Below are 27443 nucleotides of genomic sequence, written 5' to 3'. Positions count from 1 at the left end.
CAGCAGCAATTGTAAGCCTCGCATTTCAAGAGTTCCTGACAAATTGTGTCACAGAAGTACATGTGCACCTGAGGGTGGGGATCAGTCCGAATTCATGTCTCCTCAGATTAAAGATAGAGCATTAAGGAAAAATCTTTGAAACAACTACTTCTGAATTTATTGAGAAAGTAGTTTGTTATATCACAAACCGAGTTCTAGATTCTGATTTAATGGTGATTTTTCGAATCTTTGAGCTTTTTTTTACCTTCTGATTTGCTTATAGAACCTGACATGTTGCAGACTTAAGGTAATAAAGAAATGCAGCAAATAATTGACCATTATCAGCTGCATTGCCACTGGCAAATGCCAATCTATGAGCAATACAATGAATTTGTATGGGTTTATATGTTCTCTTTAAATCGCATTGTCACACCTGTTTTTGTTCCGGTCATAACCAATGCCCCATTGGTATCCACAGTTGTTAAGTTTCTGAGGTCTGGTCCTTTCGACTTTAAATAAGAAATGACAGTTGTGTAAATGGCTTGTGCATTGCAATCAGGCAAGTTTTCCCCCGAAAGGAAATGTGACTTTATTCCAGTACAGTTTACATATCAGTGTTCGTGGTAACTTTTTCCTCCTTTCGTACAGTATATCCATTAGCCTGCTAAAATTGCATAATGGCTGTATTTGCATGCGTAATTTCACTCCAGCACTCAATTGAGGGAAAGACATTACTACAACATATGACGAGCCATTCAATAAATCTTCAATACCAATTCAGATTGTATGATATACATGTAACATTCTTTTCATGAAAACAGTTAAACAAACTAAGCTTGAATCTAGTAATCTGATTGGCTGGAACCGGGGTTTATATTCTCAACAAGAACACCTGCGCGCTTCAAACACAATCGAGCCCCATAATCGTCATACCGATAGGGCGATTGATCACGCTCCCTGTAAGTTCTGCAAGGGGAGCGATGACGTCTACCCTCAAAACGCTGAGGCGGAAAATCATTACGACGTAGGCCTCGGCTGGAGCGAGGAATTAAAATCATTACGACGTAGGCCTCGGCTGGAGCGAGAGATATAATTCGGACTAGAACGTCGCTTCTGAGATCTTTCGCGGCGTAAGTCCTGCCTAACTTCATTGTTAAGTTTGCCTACACTAGGTACCGTGACCTCTCGGGTTTCCTTGGTACTACTGTCGGACATGTCGATCGTTCCCCCTAAACCTGAACCACTTACCTTATCCGCCTGACCAATCGTCGAGTCTTCCCAATTCCGGGAAGCCGACTGCCGGTCGGAGGGATCAATATTTTCGTTGGTCAGAGTCATAGGAACTTCACCATCATCTGAACCAACGATTCTGCGTTCTGAACTTGCTAGCGTAGATGGAGAATTCACCGATCCTTGGCTAGCGAACGCAGTGGGAGAAAAGATTTTGAGTTTGCACAAATTTCGGACTCCAGCTCCATAGCTCAACGTGCCATAACGTTTAACAAGTGTATGCCTTGAGATTGATTTTGATTGTTAAATTTTAGTCTGGTGCAGCTCGATGAACCCACAAATGCAGAGTTTGATAAGCAGCGACGGCGATGTAACAACAACATAATTATTTAAAAGTATTTTTGAGCATTTTTATAACTGATATTCATCAAGTTTAATATGTAATCGCGATATCGATGCGTATCATTACAGTATTGTATGGAATCAACTGTGCACGCACGCGCGTTCTGAAACATTCTTCAGGCTGGGGCCCTAAACCCTCTTTCCAACTTCGGTCCTAAATAACGACATTGTCCACTTTTATTTATAATTAACTTTAGCATATTATAATGAGATTATAAACAGTCACTCGGGTATTTGGTTGCGGATATAAGACCTCTGGGGTGAAAATTAGCATATTTGGGTGAAATAACCACCTCGCTTCACAACCAAATACCCTCGCTTGCCGTTGTAACATCTAAATAAATAAAACTACTCAATTTATGTGAGTCCATTGCTTTTAGGAGTGCCTTCAAGGAATTTTACATCAATGCCTAAAATACTCTCAAAACCAACATTGCTTGGTTCTTCCCAATTCGCCGTTTTCATGACCCCGTATGAACCCGATACGTCACTTCCGGTTGCCGCCGTTGGTATGCCCCCGCCATGTTTGATTATCAGCTGTGAGCAGCTCAACTATGCCGTACAACTGTTGCGTGCCGAAGTGCTACAATAACTCGTCAAAAACAAAGGTTTACACTTTTATCGGCTGCCAAAACAAAAGAAGTTGCTGAGACTGTTCAAAGCCCGGGTAAGGAACAATACTCTTAAGGTAGAGTGGCAAAATACCCGTATTTGTAGTGTCCATTTTCAAGGCGGACGAAAATATTACGATGAACTACCAAGCATATTCCCATGGACAAAAATCGAGCCACCAAGGAAACCCCCCAAGGAGCGAGAGCCGCTGGGAGTTCATCAATTACAGAATCAAATATCGTCGATTGACTCAAATAATATTATCACGGACGTGTCACAAGCCGAGCCATCTGCTGAAGTTATTGAGTTGCGTAAACAGTTGTCAAACATGACGCAATTATTGAGGCAACGCGATGATGAAATAGTACAACTCCGGAGTGAGAACAGGCAGCTCAAGAATGCGATAGGACTGTCAAAAGAATGTGAAGAAAAGCATCTACGAGAATACATGCAGCTCAAGGAAGAGTTGGCAAAATCAAGGGAAAACAGGTTCAGCGTTGACAAGTTCAAAAATAATGATGAAGATGTGTCATTTTACACAGGATTTCCAGATTTCGAACGATTCAAAATATGTTTTGAATATTTTGGAGAGTCTGTAAACCACATAACATCGCCGAGGGATAAGCTAACTCCTTTGAATCAATTCTTTTTGGTCATGTGTAGATTGAGACTTGGGCTGTTTGAGAAAGATATGGCTGAACGCTTTGAGATTTCAGTATCAACAGTGTCAAGAATATGCAGTAAGTGGATCGACCTTATGTACTATGACCTGAAGGAGATTGACATATGGCCGTCAAGAGAGCTTGTTGACTTGATGATGCCATCTTGTTTCAAGGAGAAATATCCAACTACAAGAGTTGTGATAGATGCGACAGAGATTCAGATGGAAAAGCCATCATCTCCAGACCTGCAGTCTCTTACTTACTCGTGTTACAAGAGCCGAAACACTGTCAAAGGATTGGTTGGCATTACTCCGAGTGGGGCAGTTTCATTTGTCTCTGACCTTCATACAGGTTTGTTTTGTTGTTTATTTTTCAGCAGTTTTTTCCCAATTGTCATACAGATCACCTGCTTTTGCCAAATAAATTCCCATGTTTGGTCTATAATACATATATATATTACAGTGTTTATTGGCACACTTATCTACAAAATCTGATTTTTATGCCTGAGCAATATTAAAATAACAGCGTAAATTTATCAGCCATTAGATCACTTTATGTTTGGTTGTTTTTGCTGGTATCTTAAAGGCAGGGCCTCCCTTTAAAAGGATGTGAAGCTATGGCGGCGTTCATAGTGTAAGTGGACACCAAACAGGCAACATGCGGGCACACGCTCCAGAAAATGCCACATTTTAGTTTTCCTCGGCCGCAAAAACGCAGACAGACTGCCAAGCGGTCTGCACGAATTACTGCTGATCAAACTCCGTGGTTATATTCAAAGCCTAACGCCACTGGAAGACAATTTTTTAGAAAATTCCAGCATTTGTGGTGGGGAATCAATGACCATTGGCGATTTGAACTGACCGTCAATCAAACGCTTGTATAAACTATGTTTGCAGGATTAGCAAAAGGTGACAAAGGGTTGAGATCAGTTTGTGTAATTACTTGAGATCAGTTTGTGTAATTAATGTTATAGAAATCAAACATCGTACTGGCCAAGTGTCTGACTTGGAGGAGAACTCTACAAATGTGAGAACCTGGGATTGAAAAAGTGCAGCTTTAAAGCCGCACTTTTTCAATCCCAGGCCAGGCCAGTACAATGTTTGATTTCTATAACATTAATTACACAAACTGATGTCAACCTTTTATCACCTTTTAATAATCCTGCAAACAGAGTTTATGCAAGCTTTTGATTGACGGTCGGTTCAAATCGCCAACGGTCATTGATTCCCAACAACAACGCTCAAATTTCCTAAAAAACGTCTTCCAGTCACGTTAGAATTTGAATATAACCACAAAGTTAGATCAGCAGCAGTTTCGCACTGACTGCTGGGCAGTCTGTCTGTGTGTTTGCAGTCGGAAAAAAACTAAAAAAGTGGAATTTTCTGGAGCGTGTGCCTACATGTTGCCTGCTTGGTGTCCACTTACATAATGAATGCCGCCATAGATTAGCGCCCTTTAAAATGGAGGCTCCGCCTTTAAAGAGACAAAGTCACAAATTTATGATGTTATTTCAAGTATTTTACTGTCTTTTGACATGTTGATGTTGTTCTGCTCATTCAAATAAGCTCAATCAACAGTTGTCACAATTCAACTCTAACCCTGGACTTGGCCATAACACATGAAATTTATTATAACATTATTTTTGGTACATACCCATGATGAAATGATGGAAGTAATCATTCTTTATGTTCGTGTACCGGTACATTGTGTGAGTTGAGCTGCGTCTACCAGAGATTGAGCCTATTTCAGTGAACAGAACAGAATAAATATTTTTATTTCAAAGGGAACTAAAATTATTGAAATTATGACAAAAATGAGTGGCTTTGTCCCTTTAAATATCAATAAAGTTGTTCTTTCATTACAGCCAACAAAGCAAAGTTTTTGTAATATGTACAAAATCACCCCCAAGATTTAAATTTTTTTTAAATTCTGATACTTCAACCTGACGTCGTCATTCATTCAGATGAAAGCTGTACATGTATCACATATCTATTGTTTAGGTGGGATCAACAAGGTGATGGGTGGCTAAATAATTATTTGTCACGGAAAAGAAAGTTGGAATGTAATGTTCATGTAGAGTTACACATAAAATCACATCTTCTTATACAGCAAAGGGGCAATGTCTTACACATTTTTGGTTCTGTATTGACATCATTTTTCATACATATTTTTATGCAAGTATTCCCCATGTCCTTGATATCAAAAAGGGTCAAATAAAACAACTTTGTCCATTTAAAGGGACAAAGTTGCTCATTTTCGACATAATTTTGATTATTTTAGTTTCTTTTGAAATCTTATTTTTGGTGTTCTACTCACAGAAGTGAACTTAAATTCTGATTGTCACAGCTCAATTCACATGCTGTAATGTATATGTAATGCATGATTACTTCCATTATGTAATTTTTGATACATACAAAAAATTATGTTATAGTAGCATTCATGTGTTATGGCCATGTACAGGATAAGAGTTGACTTGTAACATCTAGTGATAGGGCACATTTCAGTAACAGAATACATGTAAATGATATATCAAGAGAAACTAAAATGATCGAAATACTGTCATAAGTGAGTGACTTTGTCTCTTCAAAGTGAAAGGCTGAAGTATTTCATTAGCCATTGATTTTTTGTAATGCCAGTTTCATAAAATTGATTTTTTTTCTTTAATTTTCAGGGTCAGTTTCAGACAAGGAACTCACCATTTTTAGTGGGCTACCAGATAAACTTGAGAAAGGGGATGGAGTCATGGCAGACAAGGGGTTCAATATACAGGATGAACTTGCAGCCAAAGGTGCAGTTTTGAACATGCCTCCATTTGTTACTCCAGGACAACAGATGTCAGTTGAGGATGTCATAGAAACACGTAGTATTGCTGTTGTTAGGATCCACATTGAGAGATGCATGGAAAGGATAAAAAATTACCACATATTTGACAGACCAATTCCAGTCTCATTATGTGCGCTTGCAAATCAAATGTTCTATGTATGTGCAGTTTTAACAAATTTTCTCCCACCACTCATACCAGAAGTAAAAAACAAGAAAGAAATAGTGTTCCAGTAATGACAAATATTTATTGAATATAAACATACAACTGTTTCTGCTTTCCATGCAACGTCTTCCATTTTGAAATCTGAAGGGGTCAGAGGTCACAGATATTGTTAATTAGGCTGGCACTGAAACCAGGGACTTGACAAATGTGAACATGGACCAAATCTATCTCCCAGAGAGTTTTATTGAAGGTTTCATGAACTGCCTAATTTTTTTAAAATCTGGATGTAATTCTTTATAACTAAAAATGTGAAAAATTTGTTATCAGTACTATAAATTTGAAAGAATCTAAAGCTGCAACAGAAGTTTTTACAATAAATGACTATTGAATATTTCCATTAACCCAGCAAGACTTTGTGATATTTTTAGCTGTATGTATGTGGTTGGTAGATTTGTTGTGAAACAGTTTGCTTGTAATGATACATTCAGTGCAGTGGTACAATTACTCTTCGTTTTCATACCAGCAGTACAAAAGCATTAACAGCCCTTTTCAAAATTGTTATGAAAATTGCATCAACCCAAATAAATAATAAATATTGTGCAAAAGCCATCGGCATATATATTCTTATGTCCATGAGCTGCATCTGTATGAATTCTTTTTGGTCAAAATTCATTTTTTATAATTTTAAAATTTTCTTTAATAATTGTCTGAATAATTTATTATATCTATATAATATTATATGTATATAATTGACTGGCACTGAATTAAAATAGTTCATTATATATAGATAATTAAGTAAATAGTTTATAAATGTAAATGATATAATATAATAATAATATTATGATATAAATAGTTTAATAATTTATGTATATAATTGACAAATTTGTACCAACAGAAGTACAATGATATGTGGTCATGAAGAGGTCATGAAAATGGCTAATTTTGTTGCCCTTATTATCTGCCTTTATCACCAGTGAATTGTTCACAGCTCAGAATTTGACAAAACATGGCACCATCATTTGAATGCATCTTCAGAATTTCAGGCACCACAAAATCATAAAATCTTTGAAGCTTAGGGAAAATAGTTTCCTTCCACAGCTCAGCATTAAATGCAATTCTCTCAACATAGATGTCACCCTCTCCACTTCCTGACTCAGTGTAGACAACAAATTCACACCACTGCCTCTTTGTCACTGCAATCTGACACTGGACTTGGTAGAAGTACGCATGTTTCCTGTTTAGGTAAAGTGATCCATCAGCTGATTTCCTTAGGCAGAAAACAGAACCACGTTCATCACAGAGGTGAGATACCGGTAATGAGGAAACAGGACATTTGGCTTCCATACAACCTTCACTTGGCAAACTGGTTGGGTCATGGACATGTCTATCAACACTGGCTGCCAACCAGGAATACTCTGGTGCTACTGCCAATCCGGCCTCTGATGTTGTAAGTCCTTGGTGGCCATTATCTATCATGTGTTTCGTGTAAGCTTGTACTGCTTTTGGCTCCATTACAAGACCATGCTGACATGACTTTGGAGTATACTGCCTCTTGTCATAGCTTAAATTTTTTCTGACAACATTATCTGGTGGTGTATTTTTTCTTCTATTCATGATGGTTCCCACAACTGATGCTGTTATTCTCCCTTGTCGATGTTTGTACCAGTTCTCATTATCAGCTTGGCCCCGGGTAGCTATTTCAATGCTGGCTGCTTCATCAATACTAATCTTCTGCTTGCAAATTAATGTCTGTCTATCAAGTTTTGGTTGTGTACATTCAGATATTGTGTTGTGATGACTGTGGCTACATGATTGTGCTGAATTGGCATCTACACTTGAAAGTGACTTGGCTTGGTTACCACTCAATTCTGCTACAGGTACAGGTAGAAATGTGGTTGCTGCATCTGGAGGTGTATCAGAGTATGGCTGGTCATCAGTGGTGGCTGGCTTCGACAATAATGAATAAGGATGATCAGAATCTGCAGCTTGCCTTGATATGGAAAATGGCAAAACATGTAGAAAACCAGATGATTTCCCTTGACATTTCAACACATCCAACTTTCCCCGGAGGTTGAGAACGCGTTCAGCATTATTCTTTTGCATATGTGATTGTCGCGGATCAAGGTGGTGGTTTCTCCTTGCTGTTGTTTTGGGCTTGTCTGGCCTGTGTTTAACAAATACAACTTGTTGGATTGGCATGTTTTTCTGCTTGACTCTTCTTGAGGGAATGTTCCACTGCTGGGGTAGTGATGTACATGTGATTTCCTCATTTTCATGAGATATGTGTGTCTGTTTGCTCTCTGACAATCCATACAAAAATGCAGCAACATGACAGCAGAGGCCAGACAAACCTGCTATACATGTACAGTAAGCTGACTGAAGCATCAAGTTACTCTTTCTGATGGAGATATATGTTTTGTAATTTGCTTTCTTCATTGATGGAAGTATGGAAGCCTTCAGATAGACAAATGGACTTTCTTCTGACATTGGGTGGTATTCTACAGATTGTATATGACCAGCACGATAAATTCTGTATCCTTTACCAAACTGCTTGTCAGTACCCCTGGCTTTCTCCTGTAGGTGTGGTTGATTTACAAGAAAATGCCACATTGATCCAAAATCAATAGCTGGTACCTATTTATTTGACAGTGACACAGTGAGAAGATATTTTACATTCAAAAAAACATTCATGTTAAGAAAACAATGTCCACTTTTTTCTCATAGACCCTTCAGTTTTCTTTAGCAAATAACTGATGATAACACAAGTTAACCCTTAAGGTGCCATAGCCTTAACATGTAACAGACAAAATAACGGCTATATATATATGAATGTTACTAGTTTGTGAACAATCAACAGAACTATAAATCATGCTCTGGTTTGAGGCCATTCACATTTCCAAACAGAGTGACTCCCACATACCACCAATATTGAAAACATGGTGACCCCCATGAATCCCCTCCCTGCTTACCAAAAATCTGTCCAGGCCCTAAGCTTGTAAGTAAATGAGGAAATGTCAATTACCTTGGTCAAGTCTTTAACCCACCCTTTATCGGGTGGAACAGTAAACTCAGTACTCAGAGTTGCAGGCTGATCAATACCCTTGGCTTCGAGCTTTCTTTTCACATTTCTTCCGTTATCAGGATCAACAAGGAAACCATCCAATCCACCAGCAATGTAGTCATTTACTCTAAGTAAAATGAATACAAAAGCATGAAATCGATACATCTAACTGTAAGACAAACTCGCTTATTTTGATTGGAGATCACAGTGTACAATGTCTGGTTCAATGAAACAGCAATGCAGTTGACAGCTCATACAAATCCGTACCAATATGGTATATGTTTCAACAAAACACATCGACGAATGCATGTTCAGATCAGGTTCCCGTTTAAGCTCCCTGTTGCCAAAAATGTGAAGACTTTCTGTAAAGTTGACCACCCGACGCCAAAAAAACCTCTTCGGAAGACAACAGCATGTATGGACTTTAGGTACGCGTTCGCGTACCGTGAGTGACCAACCGGCACTGTTGCATAACATCGACATGGCCGGTATCGGGTTCACTTTTTGATGATGTTGCTCTCTGAACTCGACAGCAGCTTATGGTCACATTTTTAGAGTTGTGCAAACATTTTAACCACAAACAAATATTTTACACATAGATCATACAGATTTATGAACCCCCAGGGGAAATAACCGATAATGACATTTGTAAACATATCAATATCGTCTGTATAGACTGTACTAATGTAACCAGTAGACGACATTACGATAACGTAAACGTCCATATACCTTTTCACTAACTCTGATTTTTTCCCTGAAATAGACGCCCCTCTCCTACATTGTAACCATCTTCTCAGTTGCCAAACTGTCAGATTAGCTGGGTCCGAAACAGATAGTCTAGCACCAGGAATATCATCCTCGGTAAGATCTATGCATACAGTGTCGTCTGCCATCTTAGCTTGGGTAATCCCCATACCAACGGCCGCAACCGGAAGTGACGTATAGGGTTCATATGGGGTCATGAAAACGGCGAATTTTGATAACTTTCATTCACATATGTTGATAGTTTTCATTCAAACGACCCTACCTTTCAATTTCAAAGCAAAACTGGGGAAATGTGCTTCTGGATAATTTGCATACTGTCAGTTGTCAGTTATATCACTGTAAACTTGTCAATATCTCATAAAACACTGATTTGGAATAATTGATTGAGCTTTGATTAAAACTATGAACAAAATACATCTGTAGCATTTAGTGTGTCTTTGGCATCCAAACCAAGGATAAGGTGCATTATCAGAGTCCATATGAACTCAGCTCCATCTGTTTAATTGTATTCAATTTTGTTTACTAAATTTGTGTAATTGCAGCACGTAGCAGGTTTCTCTGCAGTGCACCGCTGTAATGTTAGCGCCCTCAGTCTACTGTTGTGGGAAATTCTTCCCAGCATGCATCTGTCTTGCTGCTTGGCTGCCATTGTCTCGTTCTGCATCCCGTACCCGTTTCAGCCGTTTCTTTTATGTCCATCCACGATGTCCGGCCGCCCTAAGAGACTGTGTAAAACTTGCCAAGTCCCACTGAACAGGCACATCGGCCCTTCTGGCAAAAAGTGCCCACAGGCCAGTGAACAAGGCGATTTTCTGTTTGACCTAGGCTCCAGTACGTATTTCCGCCAAGACGCACTGGGTGACGTCACAGCAAGCATGGCCGCCTCCTCTGTCTCTCCTCGACCGGAGCCAGCCCTGGTCACACTCTCTACAACCAGTGAAAGAGATCTCAGTCAGACACGCAAGGCGATTCGACAGCAATGGAATCCTCCCAGCGCATCCGAGTCACCAAAACAGATGTTAGACACCCTGAAACAGGAAAATAAACCAACTTGAAGTGGAATTGGCACGAGAAATAGCCAAGAAACCAAACTTAAGAAGGCGGCTACTCCTTCGAAAGTGAAGCCTGACAGCAGCAGTACTACCACCATACAGGACATTCGCACTAACAAACAAATCACCAAGAAAGCCAAAAAACACATGAAAAAAATGGTAGCAACTTCGTAGTTGGCTGCATTTATGAAAAAAAAAGACCTTACCCCAAAAAATTGCTACAAAAGGTTTCTCAACGGTTTTCTATAGAGTCAAATGTGCTTAATAACATATTAAAAGTCTACCAAAATCTGACCACCGGAAACGCGTCATTTTCAAGATGGCGTCCAAGATGGCCGCCATATACTTAAAATGACCATAACTACTTAAATATTAAACCTAGACTAGTGATGTTTGTGTCTACCACCATGTTTTAGTGGTTAAGGAATCCAACTACCATATCTAGATTATAGGCAAGTGGTCATAAGTCCCATAATTTGCATATTTGTACATCTATTAAAAATAATCACTGTCACATTCTTCATCCGGAACATGTTGCTCATGTGGATTTTCACAATTTCCAAGGTTAGGTAGTAAAGGGAAAGCAACTCCACACATCGTTTATATTTGGGTTGTTTGCGTTTTGTGTATGAAATTGTGTATATTATAAGTGTATGTCATGTTTGGCTGTTTTAAGTAAAGTGTTGCTTAGCCATGGCGAGATGTACCCGTAATCTACGTGTCTTGATGTTACTCCACACTGGAGCGGAGAGACAAGTGTGACACTGCGATCCCTTGGCGCTGCGTTTCGAAAACAGAGTTTTCTTCATCAGTCGCATAAAATTCATTCTTGATTGGTGAGACGTGTTAAATGGTTGATTGATTTTATTTGGTAGTATGTTGTTCCACTTATGTTTGGTGTTCAAGTAGGGAAGCTAGAATGTCTACTGGTTGGTCTTGATGTGTTTGTGTAGGTTCGTGTGAACCTGAGTTTGAGCTGTTGTCGCTTTTGTGAAGTCTGGCGCTTATAAGTGTATCGCCCATATTTCTGTTACTTCTATATGCGATTATTGGTTGATTTTGGAACAGTTTTTTTTTAGTGTTTCGTCTTTTTCAAGTGCACTTCAGTTTTCTGTCAGGGATTGCTTGATTTTTGTCATTTCGATGTACGGTTTATATGTTGTTATGAAGACTACTGTATTGTTTGTGGCGTTCTTTCTTTCTTTTTGTTGTTCAAGCTGTCTTTTTCTGCTTTTATGATCTGTTTCTCTGATAATGCGTTCTATTTCATTTTTAGCTCATAATTGGTATGTACATCAATAACAAAAACAGCTTATATGGTGAGTCGGTGGCGTCTGTGTATCTCTATGTATGTATGTGGGTATGTTAGTGCGGATGTACGTCCGTTAAACACAAAAGTTCCCTTACCACCAAAGCTATCATCTCAGTATTTGGTGTACAGGTAGATGCAGGGGCTGAGATGTGACGTTGTTCAAATGGACGTCAAAAATGTGCAAATGAGGTAAGAAAAAGGGAAATCCTGCAAATGTGTAGGAGTGGTGGTATGCCAGTGACTGCAACAGGCTACTCCACTGATCTTGAGTCATTTCCTGTCATTGTTTTTGAACTGTTACATATTAACAGACCTGCTCATACTAAGAGGGACTAGCTGTTTTTGCTTTGCATGTTGCTAAAGTTGACCTCCAGTTCCGAAAGTTTCAGACGTTATTTACTTTTGTCATTCTTATTTTTCTGGTTTATATATTTCTTGTTGTGTTTCTGGTTGTACTGTGCAGAAATCATTGTCATAACATCAACGTTGAATTTTCCTGCACTGTAGAGATAGAAACAACATTTATTGTTGATCTTTGGTACCCATACTGGTATGTACCAATTCTGATCAAATGTGACCGACACTGTATAATTGCGGTATTTTTATATTGTCGGTTTTGAAAATTTTCACTAAATTGTGTGACTTTTATGTAAAGTCGGTTCCGTTGTTGCATGTTCTGATGTATCGTAATGTTTCACCTTTGATCTGACCTTTGAATGTTGCTGCCGGATGGCATAAGTTTCTTTGTAAGAACTGGAATGTATCTGTTGATTTTATGTGTGTCTTGGTGTCGAGAATGTTCTTTTTGTTGTATCGACGACCTTTGTAGATAGTCAGGTCTAAGTATGTGATTTCTTGAGAGGAGCTTTCAAACGAAAATTTGAAAGTAGGATGCATTTTGTTGATGTTTGATATGAATGTATTGAGTTCGTGTTGTGTTCCGATGAAAATCAGGAAAACATCGTCCCTGAACCTCAGCCAGGTGGGCATTTGTTGTTCTCATTTCTATCTCTTGAAATGTAATATCTGCTATTTCCAGCGACGAGGGAGACCCCATAGAGTATCCTATATTTGCCGGTATAATTCATCGTTTAATTCAAATGTGTTGTTTTTTTAGATTATTTTTAGCAGAGATATCATGTATTTTGTTGGTGGCTGCTTGATTATGTATTGTTTGATGGTCTTTGATAACTGTACAACACCCATTCAATGAACTCAAAATGGATCCCACATACAACTGAGAACTAAAAACTAGAAAATTATGTGGAAGCGACAAAATTGCCTATTATATACACACCTATTCGAGACTCAAAAAACAACATGGCACATGTAAAACAAATAGCGTTGAAAACGCTATCAAAGAGCAAGAAGATAACCATAAAACCGTTTTATGAGGACGGGGGACAGCAGTTTTAAACACTGATGATCACATAAAAGAATGCCAACGTCAACTTAGCGATCAACGATATATACACAAAATTGGCAACAGATGACACAAACACTACAATAGAAGACACACACAATATCACAACAGAAATGTACAATGAAAAACACATTTACTATCCCATATTTGAATATTTGAATCAGTCAATAGAGAAATAAGAACACCACTTTGGTACCTTCTACCGAAAATAAATAAAATGCTGCCACCAGGAACTAGGACGGCCAATTATAAGTGGATGCTCCAGTCCAACATTTCACATATTAGAATTCATCGACCACTTTCTCAAACAAATCGTCAAAGAAACAACCAACATACATCAAAGATACAACAGACTTTATACGGAAAATTTAGACAATCAAAGTTCCGTCCAATGCAACACTAGTAACACTAGATGTAATTTCAATTTACACAAATACACCACATAATGAGGCAGTTGAATCAGTCGGCAGAGCATGAAATCAGGAAAGATCATCAAACAATACATAATCAAGCAGCCACCAACGAAATACATGATAACTCTGCTTAAAAATAATCTTAAAATACAACACATTTGAATTAAACGATGAATTCTACTGGCAAATATGGGAGTGCTCTATGGGGTCTCTATCGTCTCCGAAAATAGCAGATATTACATTTCACGAGACAAAAATGAGAATAATATAGTAACACAAACAACAAATGCCGACCTGGCTGAGGTTCAGGGATGATGATTTTCTGATTTTCATCGGAACACAACACCAACTCAATAAATTCATATCAAACATCAAAAAAAAGGCATCCTACTTTCAAATTTTCATTTGAAAGCTCCTCTCAAGAAATCACATATTTAGACCTGACTATCTACAAAGGTCGTAGATACAACAAAAAGAACATTCTCGACACCAAGACACACACAAAACCAACAGATACATTCCATTTCTTACAAAGAAACAAATGCCATCCGGCAGCAACATTCAAAAGTCTGATCAAAGATGAAACAATACGATACATCAGAACTTGCAACAACGAAACCGATTTTACAGAGAAAGTCACACAATTTGGTGAAAAATTACAAGACTGACAATATAAAAAAATGAAATAGAACGCATTATCAGCGAAACAGATCATAAAAAACAGAAAAAGACATCTTGAACAACAAAAAGAAAGAAAGAACGCCGCCAACAATACAGTAGTCTTCATAACAACATATAAACCGTACATCGAAATGACAAAAATCAAGCAATCCCTGACAGAAAACTTGAGTGAACTTGGAAAAGATGAAACACTAAAAAACTGTTAAAAAATCAACCAATAATCGCATATAGAAGTAACAGAAATAGAGGCAATACACTTATAAGCGCCAGACTTCACAAAGCGACAACAGCTCGACCTCAGGTTCACACGAACCTACACAAACACATCAAGACCAACCAGTAGACATTCTAGCTTCCCTACTTGAACACCAAACGTAAGTGGAACAACATACTAACAAATAAAATCAATCAACCATTCAACACAGCTCACAATCAAGAATGAATTTTAAGCGACTGATGAAGAAAACTCTGTTTTCGAAACGCAGCGCCAAAGGATCGCAGTGTCACACTTGTCTCTCCGCTCCAGTGTGGAGTAACATCAAGACACGTAGATTACGGGTACATCTCGCCATGGCTAAGCAACACTTTACTTAAAACAGCCAAACATGACATACACTTATATTATACACAATGTCATACACAAAACGCAAACAACCCAAACATGAACGATGTGTGGAGTTGCTTTACTTTTACTACCTAACTTTGGTAATTGTGAAAATCCACATGAACAACTTTCCGGATGAAGAATGTGACAGTGATTACCCTTACAAAATATCCTATACCAGTCCTATAGGGTAGAGGCATGTAGGGTCTTATAGGACATCAGGCAGTAGTAGTCTTACAGGATTTGGAACGCAGTCTTACAGGGAACCCTATAGGGGGTCTTATAGGGAACCCTATAGGAGGTCTTACAGGGAGCCCTATAGGGGGTCTTGTAGGCAGCCGTATAGGGGGTCTTATAGGGAACCCTGTAGGGGTCTTGTAGGGAGCCCTTTAGGGTACAGAATATGCTTTACATATTGTTATCATACTTTCTAAGAGATTGAACTCGCACAAGGCAAACAAACTTCTGTAAAAGAGTGCAGAAATTTTGTTAAGTAAGGAATAACTCCTTCTGATTTTGCTATAGGTACCAATGCAATGAATCACTGCAAAACTCACAAAAAGTAGTCAACTTACAAAACAAGTAATTATAAACATATAGTTTATTTCTAAAGGAATTAAGATTAACAATCAATCAAAACAGAAATCAATGCAACATACAGGGACTACAAAATATAAAGCAACCTACACATATGAATGCAAGGCCTACCTTTGACTTGTCACCTCAGCCAAGTGCATTATTAACTGAATAGATGTATATCTTAACTCACGTAATTAAGAGGTCAGTTCAGTTGATGCTGCAATGTCGATTCTTACAGTTGTGACATATTAGTGAGCTCCCTTCTCCATAACACTGTTAGAATCTTGGTAAGGACCTTGGATCCTAATGTTCCATGCAATTTGGAGTTGAACTTTAGTACTTATTAACAAGAGCCATGCATGTTCACTGTTGCCTGCCTCAAGTTCAAATGAATAATGCTTTGGCTGTACTATTATGTAATCAGCCCATTGTAAATGCAGGAAACTATTTACATAACAAAGCAAAGGCACAGGTCAGCTCACTTGACCTTGGATCTAACAAAGAGAGTCTTTGTCTGTGTACAGCCATGACATGTACAAACGGCAAAAGGAATATGGTATGTTCCTGGCATGTGTGTGTAAATAGAATAGCTTTTGAGAAAGGGTATATGAGAATGTGTGAAATTCTACAGACTATTTTCGTAAGGGAATAATTATAATTATAAACATTACTCAAACATTACTTGTCAGTTTTACAGTCCTTAAAGTCAGGCAGAATCATCTTGTAGGGTGTCCTATAGGGCACAAATATGAGCCTATAGGACTAGTACGAACCCATAAAACATGACACATAAATCCTACAGCACAGGCGTTGTCCTATAGGATGAGTGCTATACGATGGAGGTAGCCCTATAGGACTCCTGCAGGGATCCTTGGTCCTACAGGGATCCTGTAGGACTTTTTTGTAGGGGTATTTTTAATACATGTACAAATATGCAAATTATGGGACTTATGACCACTTGCCTATAATCTAGATATGGTAGTTGGATTCCTAAACCACTAAAACATGGTGGTAGACACAGACATCACTAGTCTAGGTTTAATATTTAAGTAGTTATGGTCATTTTAAGTATATGGCGGCCATCTTGGACGCCATCTTGAAAATGACACGTTTCCGGTGGTCAGATTTTGGTAGACTTTTAGTATGTTATTAAGCACATTTGACTCTATAGAAAACCGTTGAGAAACCTTTTGTAGCAATTTTTTTAGGGTCAAACCATATTTTCAGCCGACTAATGATCGTCCAGTTCATTGAGCAGTGAATCATCGCTACTTCTGATGAAAGCCAGAGCAACACAGCAGGTAAGAAGAACGGTTATGAGACTTTCAAGAGAGTCAGTAAAAAGAAAAAGGCCAAATCCGGACCAGTTAGGAAATCTTCAGGACTGGTCAAATACAATGTACCCTGGCCACATGAATACTTGTTCAAAGCAGGCACCACACGTGCCAACGACCTGTCATACACAAAGTTGTCACTCAACGCCCTTGTTCGCGGGGAGTTGTATATCATTAACCACGTTGAGCCAAAAATCACAGCAAAACAACGTGCAGACCACCTCATCAAACTGTTACATGTTGCAGATGATTACAGCTGGGCTGAAATCAGGGAATACCATGCTGAAACATTGCGAGCCATTGAGAACGGCACAAAATCATGGGGAGACGACTTCACTACAGAGAGAGCACGGTGTTTGCACACAAAATCCAGCACCTCCGACCAAACCAAACAACGAGTCCGGTACTGCGCACCATACCAACAGGGAAAATGTAAATTAAAGGGCAACCACACCAACGAGTCGGGGGAAATGGAGATGCACGTATGCCGCTTCTGTCTACGCATACGCAATATACAAGCTGCACACCCACCCAAGGACTGCCCACACAAACCAGCTTCAACCCAAAATCAGCAGCACACCGATTGACGCACTCTCATCCCCAACTTCGACGCCACCGTTGCAGTAACACCTAGTCAACACGCCCCTGTTACAGCCAAACCAAAGCGAGACGCCATTGTTGCAGTTAAACAGCAAGACGCCACCGTTGCAGTCGCTACCGTAGCAGATATCTCCTCTGTTGAAGACCCATGTGACTACTTTTATTCTCCTGACACGCGTATCAGTGATACACACCCAGACATTACCTACGTATCAACAGCTTAGACTACCTCCGGACTGTGCACTTATAGCCCCGATCTTCCTGTACATTACGTAACGGAGCCACGCAATGACAATGAGTGTTTTCTAGTCTTTCACAATCACAGTACCAAAACTGCACTCTCCCACATTGAGCTGCCTCATCCCGATTTTAAAACCCCCAGCTGGCATGCAGCCCACCGGCGTCGACATCCGCTCCTCTTCACAGCACCTGCACACCACCACCAGTATGGCCTACCCTGCCTTACATGAACACAGCTCATTGGTTAAAGGTGTACAGGGAGGTATACGAGTCATACTGCCCCAACTCTATGAACCAATGTGCACAGGGAGGTATACGAGTCATACTGCCCCAACTCTATGGGCATGCGTATTCCCGTACCGTCAACATTTGACATACCACTTTGACGTGCATTCTTACAAGACTATCACGATAAGATTGTTGTAGACTTCCTGGAATTCGGTTGGCCCATTAACTACGTAGACAATAAACTACCCACGACATACCCTCGGAACCACGCTTTGGCCATACAGTTCTCCTCCCACGTGGATCAATACATAACTAAGGAACTGGAATATGGGACACTTCTCGGCCCCTTCAGGGAGAACCCTTTTCACATCCCACTGGCAACATCACCACTCTCATCAGTCCCTAAGAAGGATTCCTGCGAGAGACGCACAGTCATGGATCTGTCATTCCCATATGGCACCTCAGTTAATGACGGAATTCCCATCGAAACATACCTCGGTTCATCATGCAAGCTCAGGTATCCGTCCATAGAGAATTTGATTAACATTATTAACGATAAAGGCAGCGGCTGCCTGCTCTACAAATGTGACATTCGCCGCTGCTACCGTTGGATACCGGTAGACCCTCACGACTATCACTTACTTGGACTTACCTGGCGCCAGGACATTTTCTTTGACACTAAGCTTCCCTTTGGTCTACGCACTTCAGCTATGGCTTGTCAGCGATGCACCGACGCAGTTTCCTATATCCACAGGAAGTCCGGTCACGATGTCGTTAACTACATTGACGATTTTGCCAGGGCAGAGCAACCGCATATAGCCGATCAGGCATTTCAGGAGCTCACATCTCTAATCACAAAGTTAGGGTTTCCTCTAGCTGAGAATAAATCAGTCCCTCCTACCACATGCCTGACATTTCTTGGAAAAGCCTTCGATACTCAAAGCATGGTCATCAGTATACCTGGGCAGAAGCTGTCCGAAGTCAAGCTTACGCTGCAGGAATTTGCACACAAGCAACGGTGCACAAAAACACAACTTCAGTCGCTCATCGGCAGATTGGCATTTGTCGCCGAATGTGTATGCTCATCATGACTATTTAATAACGCATGCTCCTCCTGTTACGATCCGCCAAACGCAAGCATCACCACACCCGATTAAACAGTGGTTTTCGCAAAGATATCCGGTGGTGGCTGCTGTTCATGGACAAATTCAACGGAATTAGCATGATACCCCAGAGCATCTGGTCCACTCCAAGCTACATCACAACTGACGCATGCACTACTGGGTGTGACGGATGGCGTCAGCTGGCCGGCAACAGCGCCGAATACTTCCACAGTGCATTCCCAGATACCTGGAAACACCAAAACATTGCGATTTTAGAAATGCTAGTGATTCTTGTTGCCATCTGCATTTGGGCGACCTCACTTCAGGGTGAGCGTCTCCAGCTTCACAGTGACAATGAGGCAGTTGTTAGTGTGCTCAACTCAGGACGCAGTCGAGAAAACACCTTACTCTGCATCGCGTGGCACATCTGGCTCGTCTGTGCCAACCACAACATTAAAGTTCGCACCACTCACCTCCCTGGCAGGAATAACGCAATTGCAGACCAGCTGTCTCGGTGGCACACATCTGCAACACATCAGAAACGCTCCCATGGTCTCACCAGTCACCTTACCTTGCACCAGATGCCTGTTTACCCGCACCTGTTTCATCTGAATGATATCATTTGATTTCTTACAGGTAACGATGACCGCTGGGCCATCATCAAACAAGAAGTTCGGTCAGCTCAGATCGCAGCATTCCGTCCAGGGACATACCGCAACCTAAAGACTCAATTAGACTCTTATTTGCATTTCACTAGTTTCATGCGTATCAAGCCATTTCCAGCGAACGGTTTCATTCTGTCAGCCTTTGCCTGCTTTCTAGCCCGGTCCTTTCGTAGTGCTAGGTCCATTCGGAACTACGTGGCAGGTATTTGCACATGGTCCAAGTTACTAGGTTTCCCCCACTCCCACATTTATACCATTGATCTCCGCCTCACTTTGCAAGGACTGGACAAGTCCATGTCCCAGACCTCTCACCCCCGCCAGCCAATTTTGCCCTCTCACCTAGCATCCATGTACAACTGCCTGGACACTACTGTTCCCATGGATGCAACCATCTGGGCATGTATTATTATTGCCTTTTTTTCATTCCTTCGGAAATCAAACCTAGTCCCTGCTTCAGCCTCCAGTTTCTCTCCTACTGAACATCTCACTCGTGGGGATATAAAATTTACTTCGCAAGGGTTGCTCATTACCACTCAGTGGTCTAAGTCCAGACAGAAACATGACTTTTTGCACCACATACCTATAGCTGCGGTTCCAGCCTCCCAGCTTTGCCCAGTTCGCACTTACTGCAATATGTTATCCGTGGTTCCCGCCCCTGCTCGCTCTCCCACCTTTGTCGTGCCTCATTCTGGCCAGTTAGTTCCCCTCACAAAATCATCCCTCGCTCTTAAATTTAAGCAGCTCTGCGCGCAAATCGGCGGATTTTTCCTTTCACAGCCTCCGAAGAGGCGGAGCTACGGCTGCCGCCATGGCGGGAGTTCCTGAGTCCTTAATTAAGCTTCAGGGAGACTGGAAGTCCATGGTATACACAGGTTACATTTCCATTCCCCCCTCTCAGAGATTTGCCGTTACCCAGGCCATGGGCCTTCTTCTACCTTAAGCCTCCCACAGTCAGCATTTTCTTCTCCCCGTAACTCTGTTCCTCCCTCCACTTTTTCTCCATTTCACTTTCCAAAAACCAGTTTTTGTTGTTGTTTTTAATTTTTGCCTCAGCCATAATCTGTTTGGTGGCCTTGCCTTGGTGCTGAGGTGCTTTACTCCTTGTAGCGCGTTTGTGTTCTGTTGCGCGGTTAATAAAGCACTTCCTTTACTGCCAAACATTGTATGTCTGTGTGTTTGTGCATTGCAATTGTATTCAATTTTGTTTACTAAATTTGTGTAATTGCAGCACGTAGCAGGTTTCTCTGCAGTGCACCGCTGTAATATTAGCGCCCTCAGTCTACTGTTGTGGGAAATTCTTCCCAGCATGCATCTGTCTTACTGCTTGGCTGCCGTTGTCTCGTTCTCCCCCCCTATACTTCCCGCCCTGTGCCTTGTATCATTCATTCATAGCTCATTCCTCGCTCTGTAATTATTGATACACCTTTTGTTTTACACTTGAACTTTGTTCATGTTATGTCATTTTACTGCTGTTTTCAATACCTACCGTTGTTTCTTTACTGTAGGTGCCGAGGTGCTTTACTCCTTGTAGCGCGTTTGTGTTCTGTTGCGCGGTTAATAAAGCACTTCCTTTACTGCCAAACATTGTATGTCTGTGTGTTTGTGCGTTGCAATTATATATATAAATCTTTGAGTTGACTATCATATGTAAATCTACATCCATAGTGTAAAGGACATTTACCAGTACTTAACATCACATCACCTTTGCTTGTCCTGCACTGCAATGTACAGTGCACTGATCTGTTTTCAGATAACTTTACTGATAATATAAGCATTTATGACATCTTACACACACCAAGGGATTGAACTTTTTCATTAGGGTTTGGGTAAGATGATTATGATGGTAAAATATTTCTGAGTGTTACTTCAAATTTTTGTGCCTCCCTTACAAAAATATCCTATACCAGTCCTATAGGGTAGAGGCATGTAGGGTCTTATAGGACATCAGGCAGTAGTAGTCTTACAGGATTTTGGAACGCAGTCTTACAGGGAACCCTATAGGGGGTCTTATAGGGAACCCTATAGTGGTCTTACAGGGAGCCCTATAGGGGGTCTTGTAGGCAGCCTATAGGGGGTCTTATAGGGAACCCTATAGGGGGTCTTGTAGGGAGCCCTTTAGGGTACAGAATATGCTTTACATATGTTATCATACTTTCTAAGAGATTGAACTCGCACAAGGCAAACAAACTTCTGTAAAAGAGTGCAGAAATTTTGTTAAGTAAGGAATAACTCCTTCTGATTTTGCTATAGGTACCAATGGCAATGAATAACTGTTAAACTCACAAAAAGTAATTCAACTTACAAAACAAGTAATTATAAACATGTAGTTTATTTCTAAAGGAATTAAGATTAACAATCAATCAAAACAGAAATCAATGCAACATACAGGGACTACAAAATATAAAGCAACCTACACATATGAATGCAAGGCCTACCTTTGACTTGTCACCTCAGCCAAGTGCATTATTAACTGAATAGATGTGTATCTTAACTCACGTAATTTAAAGGTCAGTTCAGTTGATGCTGCAATGTCGATTCTTACAGTTGTGACATATTAGTGAGCTCCCTTCTCCATAACACTGTTAGAATCTTGGTAATGGACCTTGGATCCTAATGTTCCATGCAATTTGGAGTTGAACTTTAGTACTTATAACAAGAGCCATGCATGTTCACTGTTGCCTGCCTCAAGTTCAAATGAATAATGCGTGGCTGTACTATTATGTAATCAGACCATTGTAAATGCAGGAAACTATTTACATAACAAAGCCAAGGCACACTGGTCAGCTCACTTGACCTTGGATCTAACAAAGAGAGTCTTTGTCTGTGTACAGCCATGACATGTACAAACGGCAAAAGGAATATGGTATGTTCCTGGCATGTGTGTGTAAATAGAAATAGCTTTTGAGGAAGGGTATATGAGAATGTGTGAAATTCTACAGACTATTTTCGTAAGGGAATAATTATAATTATAAACATTACTCAAACATTACTTGTTCAGTTTTACAGTCCTTAAAGTCAGGCAGAATCATCTTGTAGGGTGTCCTATAGGGCACAAATATGAGCCTATAGGACTAGTACGAACCCATAAAACATGACACATAAATCCTACAGCACAGGCGTTGTCCTATAGGACGAGTGCTATAGGATGGAGGTAGCCCTATAGGACTCCTGCAGGGATCCTTGGGTCCTACAGGGATCCTGTAGGACTTTTTTGTAAGGGCTTGCTTTGGGCAAGGCAAGGTTTTTTTTGTTTGGTCCAAAAACAAACAAATCAGCAAAAACACTGCCATATCATATTTACATCATCACTGTGGGTTGAAAATGTGAATTGTTCTGCCCTTTGTGCTATGCAAAGAACAACTTAAATTTTCGTTGACTCTCTCAAATGTTGAAAATGGAGAAATACTCATTTCAGGTCTGATAGTATCAAGAAGAGCCATGTTATAATTTTCCTTCGTTGAAAAGTATACAGAACATAACAAATCATGTAATTACTGTTTTCAAAAGAAGAATAAGTTTAATCAGATTTTGATTGGCATTGTCTTTGTAATATTGCAGCCGATGCATGGTAGTATCATTTTAGCACACTTTTTTATAATCAAGCCTATCACATGATCTTTGTATGTATATTTCATACGCAATTTTGTTATGGCATTGTTTTCAAATATGAACACAGGACATAGCATTTATCGCATGACAATAGTATCTCCTCACTTGCATTTTTGCTGGTTTATATTATATTTCATCTATTATACACATCCTAGTGTATTTCTGTCTCCCTAACCATGTTTAAGAATGACAATATTTTTGAGAGTGTGGGTTCATTAAAAATTATGCAAGCTCTGATTTCTTGCAAAAAAAAAGTGTAACTTCCTTATCTAGGCTTAGTTTATTCAGATTGGTTTTCTCAAACCATATCTTATTTCTGTGAAGTTTATTTGTCTGCACTGCACTATATGAAACTCATTTGACAAAGAAACCTTTTTAAGTTGTAAGGATCTAGTACTATACCGAATTATGGTATGCTGCGAATTGTTATGAATGAAATATATTTATATAGAAGTAATTGCCCTGATATGTTAGCTTGTACAAGATTTGTTCTCCTCTTATGTACAATACTCATCTAATCTTGGCATAAAGAAAAGCCTTTACAGATGTGGAAAGGATTCTTATCAGTGCTGATGCAAACAAAAATGTGTATATGTATAGTTAAGTTGATTCAGATATACTGGCTTATTCATTTTGCCCTTTCCCTAGTACAAGGATACTCCTCTAATCTGGGCAGCAAGAAACGGCCATGCAGATGTGGTAAGGATTCTGATTGATGCTGGTGCAAACACAGAGGCATGTAGTCAGGTAAGTTACTACGGTTAAGAGTATTCTGTACATGGGATACAGTGTGTCAGTACTCTGTATTAATGCAAAGTTTGATGCAAAGTGGTATTTTCCTTTTTTAATTTTTCCGATCTGTGATACTTGCATTGAAATATAATGTATGTTACTGATTTGATACTCGTCTGCTATCAGAAATAAAAACAAAAGAACTTCCTTGGATTCTTTGCTGTCAGTCTTCTCAAATAATATCACCACTGTGTCTTTGTTACACTACATTATTTAGATTTTGAACTTTTTAATTAACACAAGAATGTACCATCATATTCAGGTAATATGAACATCTTCAGAATACTCATACATACATATAACGGTATATAGTATTTGCATTGTTGATGCTACAAAAACTTGGGGATGTTGAATAAATCCCCATTACATGCTCTCATACTACCATTGAAATATTAGACGAATGTTATTTATATTTAACATGTTGTTGTTCAGGTAAAAATTGTGAAGACACAATTTGTTAATGTGTTGTTCGAACTTCAATCCTACGAATTATCCCATCATTCTAGTCAGGGGAAACCTTTTTGTATTTACACAATAGAAAGGATAAAGTATGACCCTGTAGCTAATTTACTGTTTCCTTTTCCCCTAGTACAAGAATTATACTCCTCTAATCTGGGCGGCACAGGAAGGCCATGCAGATGTGGTGAAGATTCTGATTAATGCTGGTGCAAACAAAGATGTATGTAATCAGGTAAGATAAGACATATTTGATATATGATCTACATGTGATACATTGCACCAGACTAAACACAAAGTTTGGTTTTAGAAGGATTTCTTAGTTTTCATTTTTTTCCAGTTAATAAAAAATATTTGCAATGAAATAAAATGTTTGCTATTGATTACATGCTCTTTTACTACCAGGAATGAATTGAATGAAGAAACAAATAGAGAACTGCCTTGAATTATTTGCCATCAATTTTCTCAACAAATATTTCCACTGTATCCTCGTTACACTTTAATCAGACTGTGAAATTTTAAAGTTAATAAGAAGTATGTATTAAAATTTGAATGACAAGTCATCGTTGATGACACAGTCCCCACTTGTTAATCGGTATTTTGATTACAGGTCCTCAAAGAGGATAGAGTCCTCTTCATTAGGTCTGTGATAAAAATACTTTTGAATGAATTCGCTTGATACATGTCTTAACATGTCGTAACAAAATGGTCGCACAGCGGCCATATTGGATCGCATCACAAAACAAATTGATGTGCATAGCTATGACATTGGTCGATGTCCTTGTACCAACTTTGAATAAAATTGGTCAAAACATGCGGATATGCCTGAGAAATGGCTCTGTACATGAAAAAATCGTAATAAAATGGCCGCCTGGCGGCCATATTGGATCGTATCACACAACAGATTGACATGCATATGTATGACATAGGTCAATGTCCTTGTACCAACTTTGAATAAAATCGGTTGAGATATGCCTGAGTTATGGCTCTGTACATGAAAAATCGTAATAAAATGGCCGCACAGCGGCCATTTTGGATCGTATCACAAAACAAATTGCCGTGCACAGCTATGACATTTGTCAATAAGCTTGTACCAACTTTGAATAAAATCGGTTGAAACGTGCCTGAGTTATGGCTCTGTACATGAAAAAATCGTAATAAAATGGCCGCCTGGCGGCCATATTGGATCGTATCACAAAACAAATTGACATGCATATCTATGACATTGGTCAATGTCCTTGTACCAACTCTGAATAAAATCGGTCAAAACATGCCTGAGTAATGGCTCTGTACATGAAAAGATCGTAATAAAATGGCCGCCAGGCGGCCATATTGGATCGTATCACAAAACAAATTGACATGCATATCTATGACATTGGTCAATGTCCTTGTACCAACTCTGAATAAAATCGGTCAAAACATGCCTGAGTAATGGCTCTGTACATGAAAAAATCGTAATAAAATGGCCGCCTGGCGGCCATATTGGATCGTATCACAAAACAAATTGATGTGCATATCTATGACATTGGTCAATGTCCTTGTACCAACTCTGAATAAAATCGGTCGAAACATGCCTGAGTAATGGCTCTGTACATGAAAAAATCGTAATAAAATGGCCGCCTAGCGGCCATATTGGATTGTATCACAAAACAAATTGACGTGCATCTGTATGCCATATGAAGTAATCCTTGTATCAAGTTTGAATGAAATCGCTCCAGGCATCTCAGAGATATCTGCGTGAACGGACGGACGGACGCACGCACGCACGCACGCACGGACGCACGCACACACGCACGCACGCACGGACATGACCAAACCTATAAGTCCCCCCGGACGGTGTCCCTGGGGACTAAAAATCATGTTCAGCTAATATGCAAATCTTTTGAACGCGCAAGTGTACAAAGTGATACTGCATTTCTAGTGTGGATGCTACCCATCAATAATGGATGTAGAAAAAATTCCTGTTGAAATATTCTATGATTGTGTAATGTATAATATATATTTCTTAATGTCAACATTACGGACACAACATGAAGTTATGTTCATTGGTAGATATTTTACATACTTGTTACTCAGCGTGTTTGTCCATATTACATTCCCCTTTCTTTCACAGGATGGAAAAGCAGCACTTAGGTTGGCTCTTGATAATGGTCACACTGAGGTGGCAAAGCTGTTGACAGATGCAAGTACACCAGTAAAGTAAACGAAATCCAAGTAGGTGAATGAAAGTAGGTGAGCATCCATACATACATAAGAACGTTTATTTTACTTTTATTGAAGATAGCGTTGAATGGTAAGAGTTCATAGAACATTGTTATTTCGACTCAATTGAAGGGACATAGCTAATCATTAGTATGTTTGTGCGTTAATAAAATCGGATTGCCATTAGGTTCATTTCTATATCTCCGGTAACTCTTTTGAAAGTTTGCATTTGTAGCACGATGTTTGCACAAATGGATATTAAAATTGCCAGCCAGTTCCATTGACATGCATGTAGAAATGTATGAAAATATTATTGTCATAAAGATAATTTGCTTGAAATGTGCAGTTATATATCTTATTATCATATGCCAAATATATAATTCAAAAAGTGGAGTCCCTTTGATAGATGTCTTAGTGAAGTTGCAAAATTCTGCTTTCATTACAAAACAATCA

General features: G+C 39.5%; 3 protein-coding genes across 4 annotated transcripts in view; 2 read left to right on the top strand and 1 right to left on the bottom strand.

Moving 5' to 3' along the window:
• Positions 1-27443, top strand: part of LOC139127661 (ankyrin-1-like) — a gene marked incomplete at its 5' end in the record, with an annotated part of 171098 nt that overhangs the window by 140827 nt on the left and 2828 nt on the right. The window contains 3 exons of the mRNA XM_070693574.1: positions 24189-24287; positions 24922-25023; positions 26902-27020. Coding sequence (XP_070549675.1) covers positions 24189-24287; positions 24922-25023; positions 26902-26991 — 291 coding nt within the window. The remainder of the gene's footprint in view (positions 1-24188; positions 24288-24921; positions 25024-26901; positions 27021-27443) is intronic.
• LOC139127664 (uncharacterized) lies at positions 2044-6529 on the top strand. 2 transcript variants are annotated; one of them, XM_070693576.1, is made up of 3 exons: positions 2045-2712; positions 2887-3236; positions 5557-6529. In XM_070693576.1, exons 1-3 carry the CDS (start codon positions 2552-2554, stop codon positions 5940-5942), a joined length of 897 nt encoding a protein of 298 aa, XP_070549677.1. In that variant the 5' UTR covers positions 2045-2551; the 3' UTR covers positions 5943-6529. The 2 variants fall into 2 exon arrangements, with proteins under 2 accessions (XP_070549676.1, XP_070549677.1); XM_070693575.1 differs by having other exon boundaries at positions 2044-3236; positions 5557-6528.
• On the bottom strand, positions 6826-9873 carry LOC139127638 (uncharacterized). Its single transcript, XM_070693553.1, has 3 exons — positions 9662-9873; positions 8894-9059; positions 6826-8505 (listed from the first exon to the last, which is right to left on the bottom strand). Exons 1-3 carry the CDS (start codon positions 9844-9846, stop codon positions 6826-6828), a joined length of 2031 nt encoding a protein of 676 aa, XP_070549654.1. The 5' UTR covers positions 9847-9873.

The sequence above is a fragment of the Ptychodera flava genome, unplaced genomic scaffold (assembly GCF_041260155.1).
Source record: "Ptychodera flava strain L36383 unplaced genomic scaffold, AS_Pfla_20210202 Scaffold_34__1_contigs__length_2629520_pilon, whole genome shotgun sequence".
Lineage (NCBI taxonomy): Eukaryota > Metazoa > Hemichordata > Enteropneusta > Ptychoderidae > Ptychodera > Ptychodera flava.
The sequence above is the reverse complement of the archived record's forward strand: the minus strand, read 5'-3'. Positions and strand labels throughout refer to the sequence as shown.

Coding starts and splice junctions, on each gene's coding strand:
- LOC139127664 (XM_070693575.1), top strand. CDS start 2,552: ATGACGCAATTATTGAGGCAACGCGATGATGAAATAGTACAACTCCGG. Junction 3,237..5,556: donor TGTCTCTGACCTTCATACAG/GTTTGTTTTGTT, acceptor TTTAATTTTCAG/GGTCAGTTTCAGACAAGGAA.
- LOC139127638 (XM_070693553.1), bottom strand. CDS start 9,846: ATGGGGATTACCCAAGCTAAGATGGCAGACGACACTGTATGCATAGAT. Junction 9,060..9,661: donor AAATCAGAGTTAGTGAAAAG/GTATATGGACGT, acceptor CATTTTACTTAG/AGTAAATGACTACATTGCTG. Junction 8,506..8,893: donor GGGTTAAAGACTTGACCAAG/GTAATTGACATT, acceptor TCAAATAAATAG/GTACCAGCTATTGATTTTGG.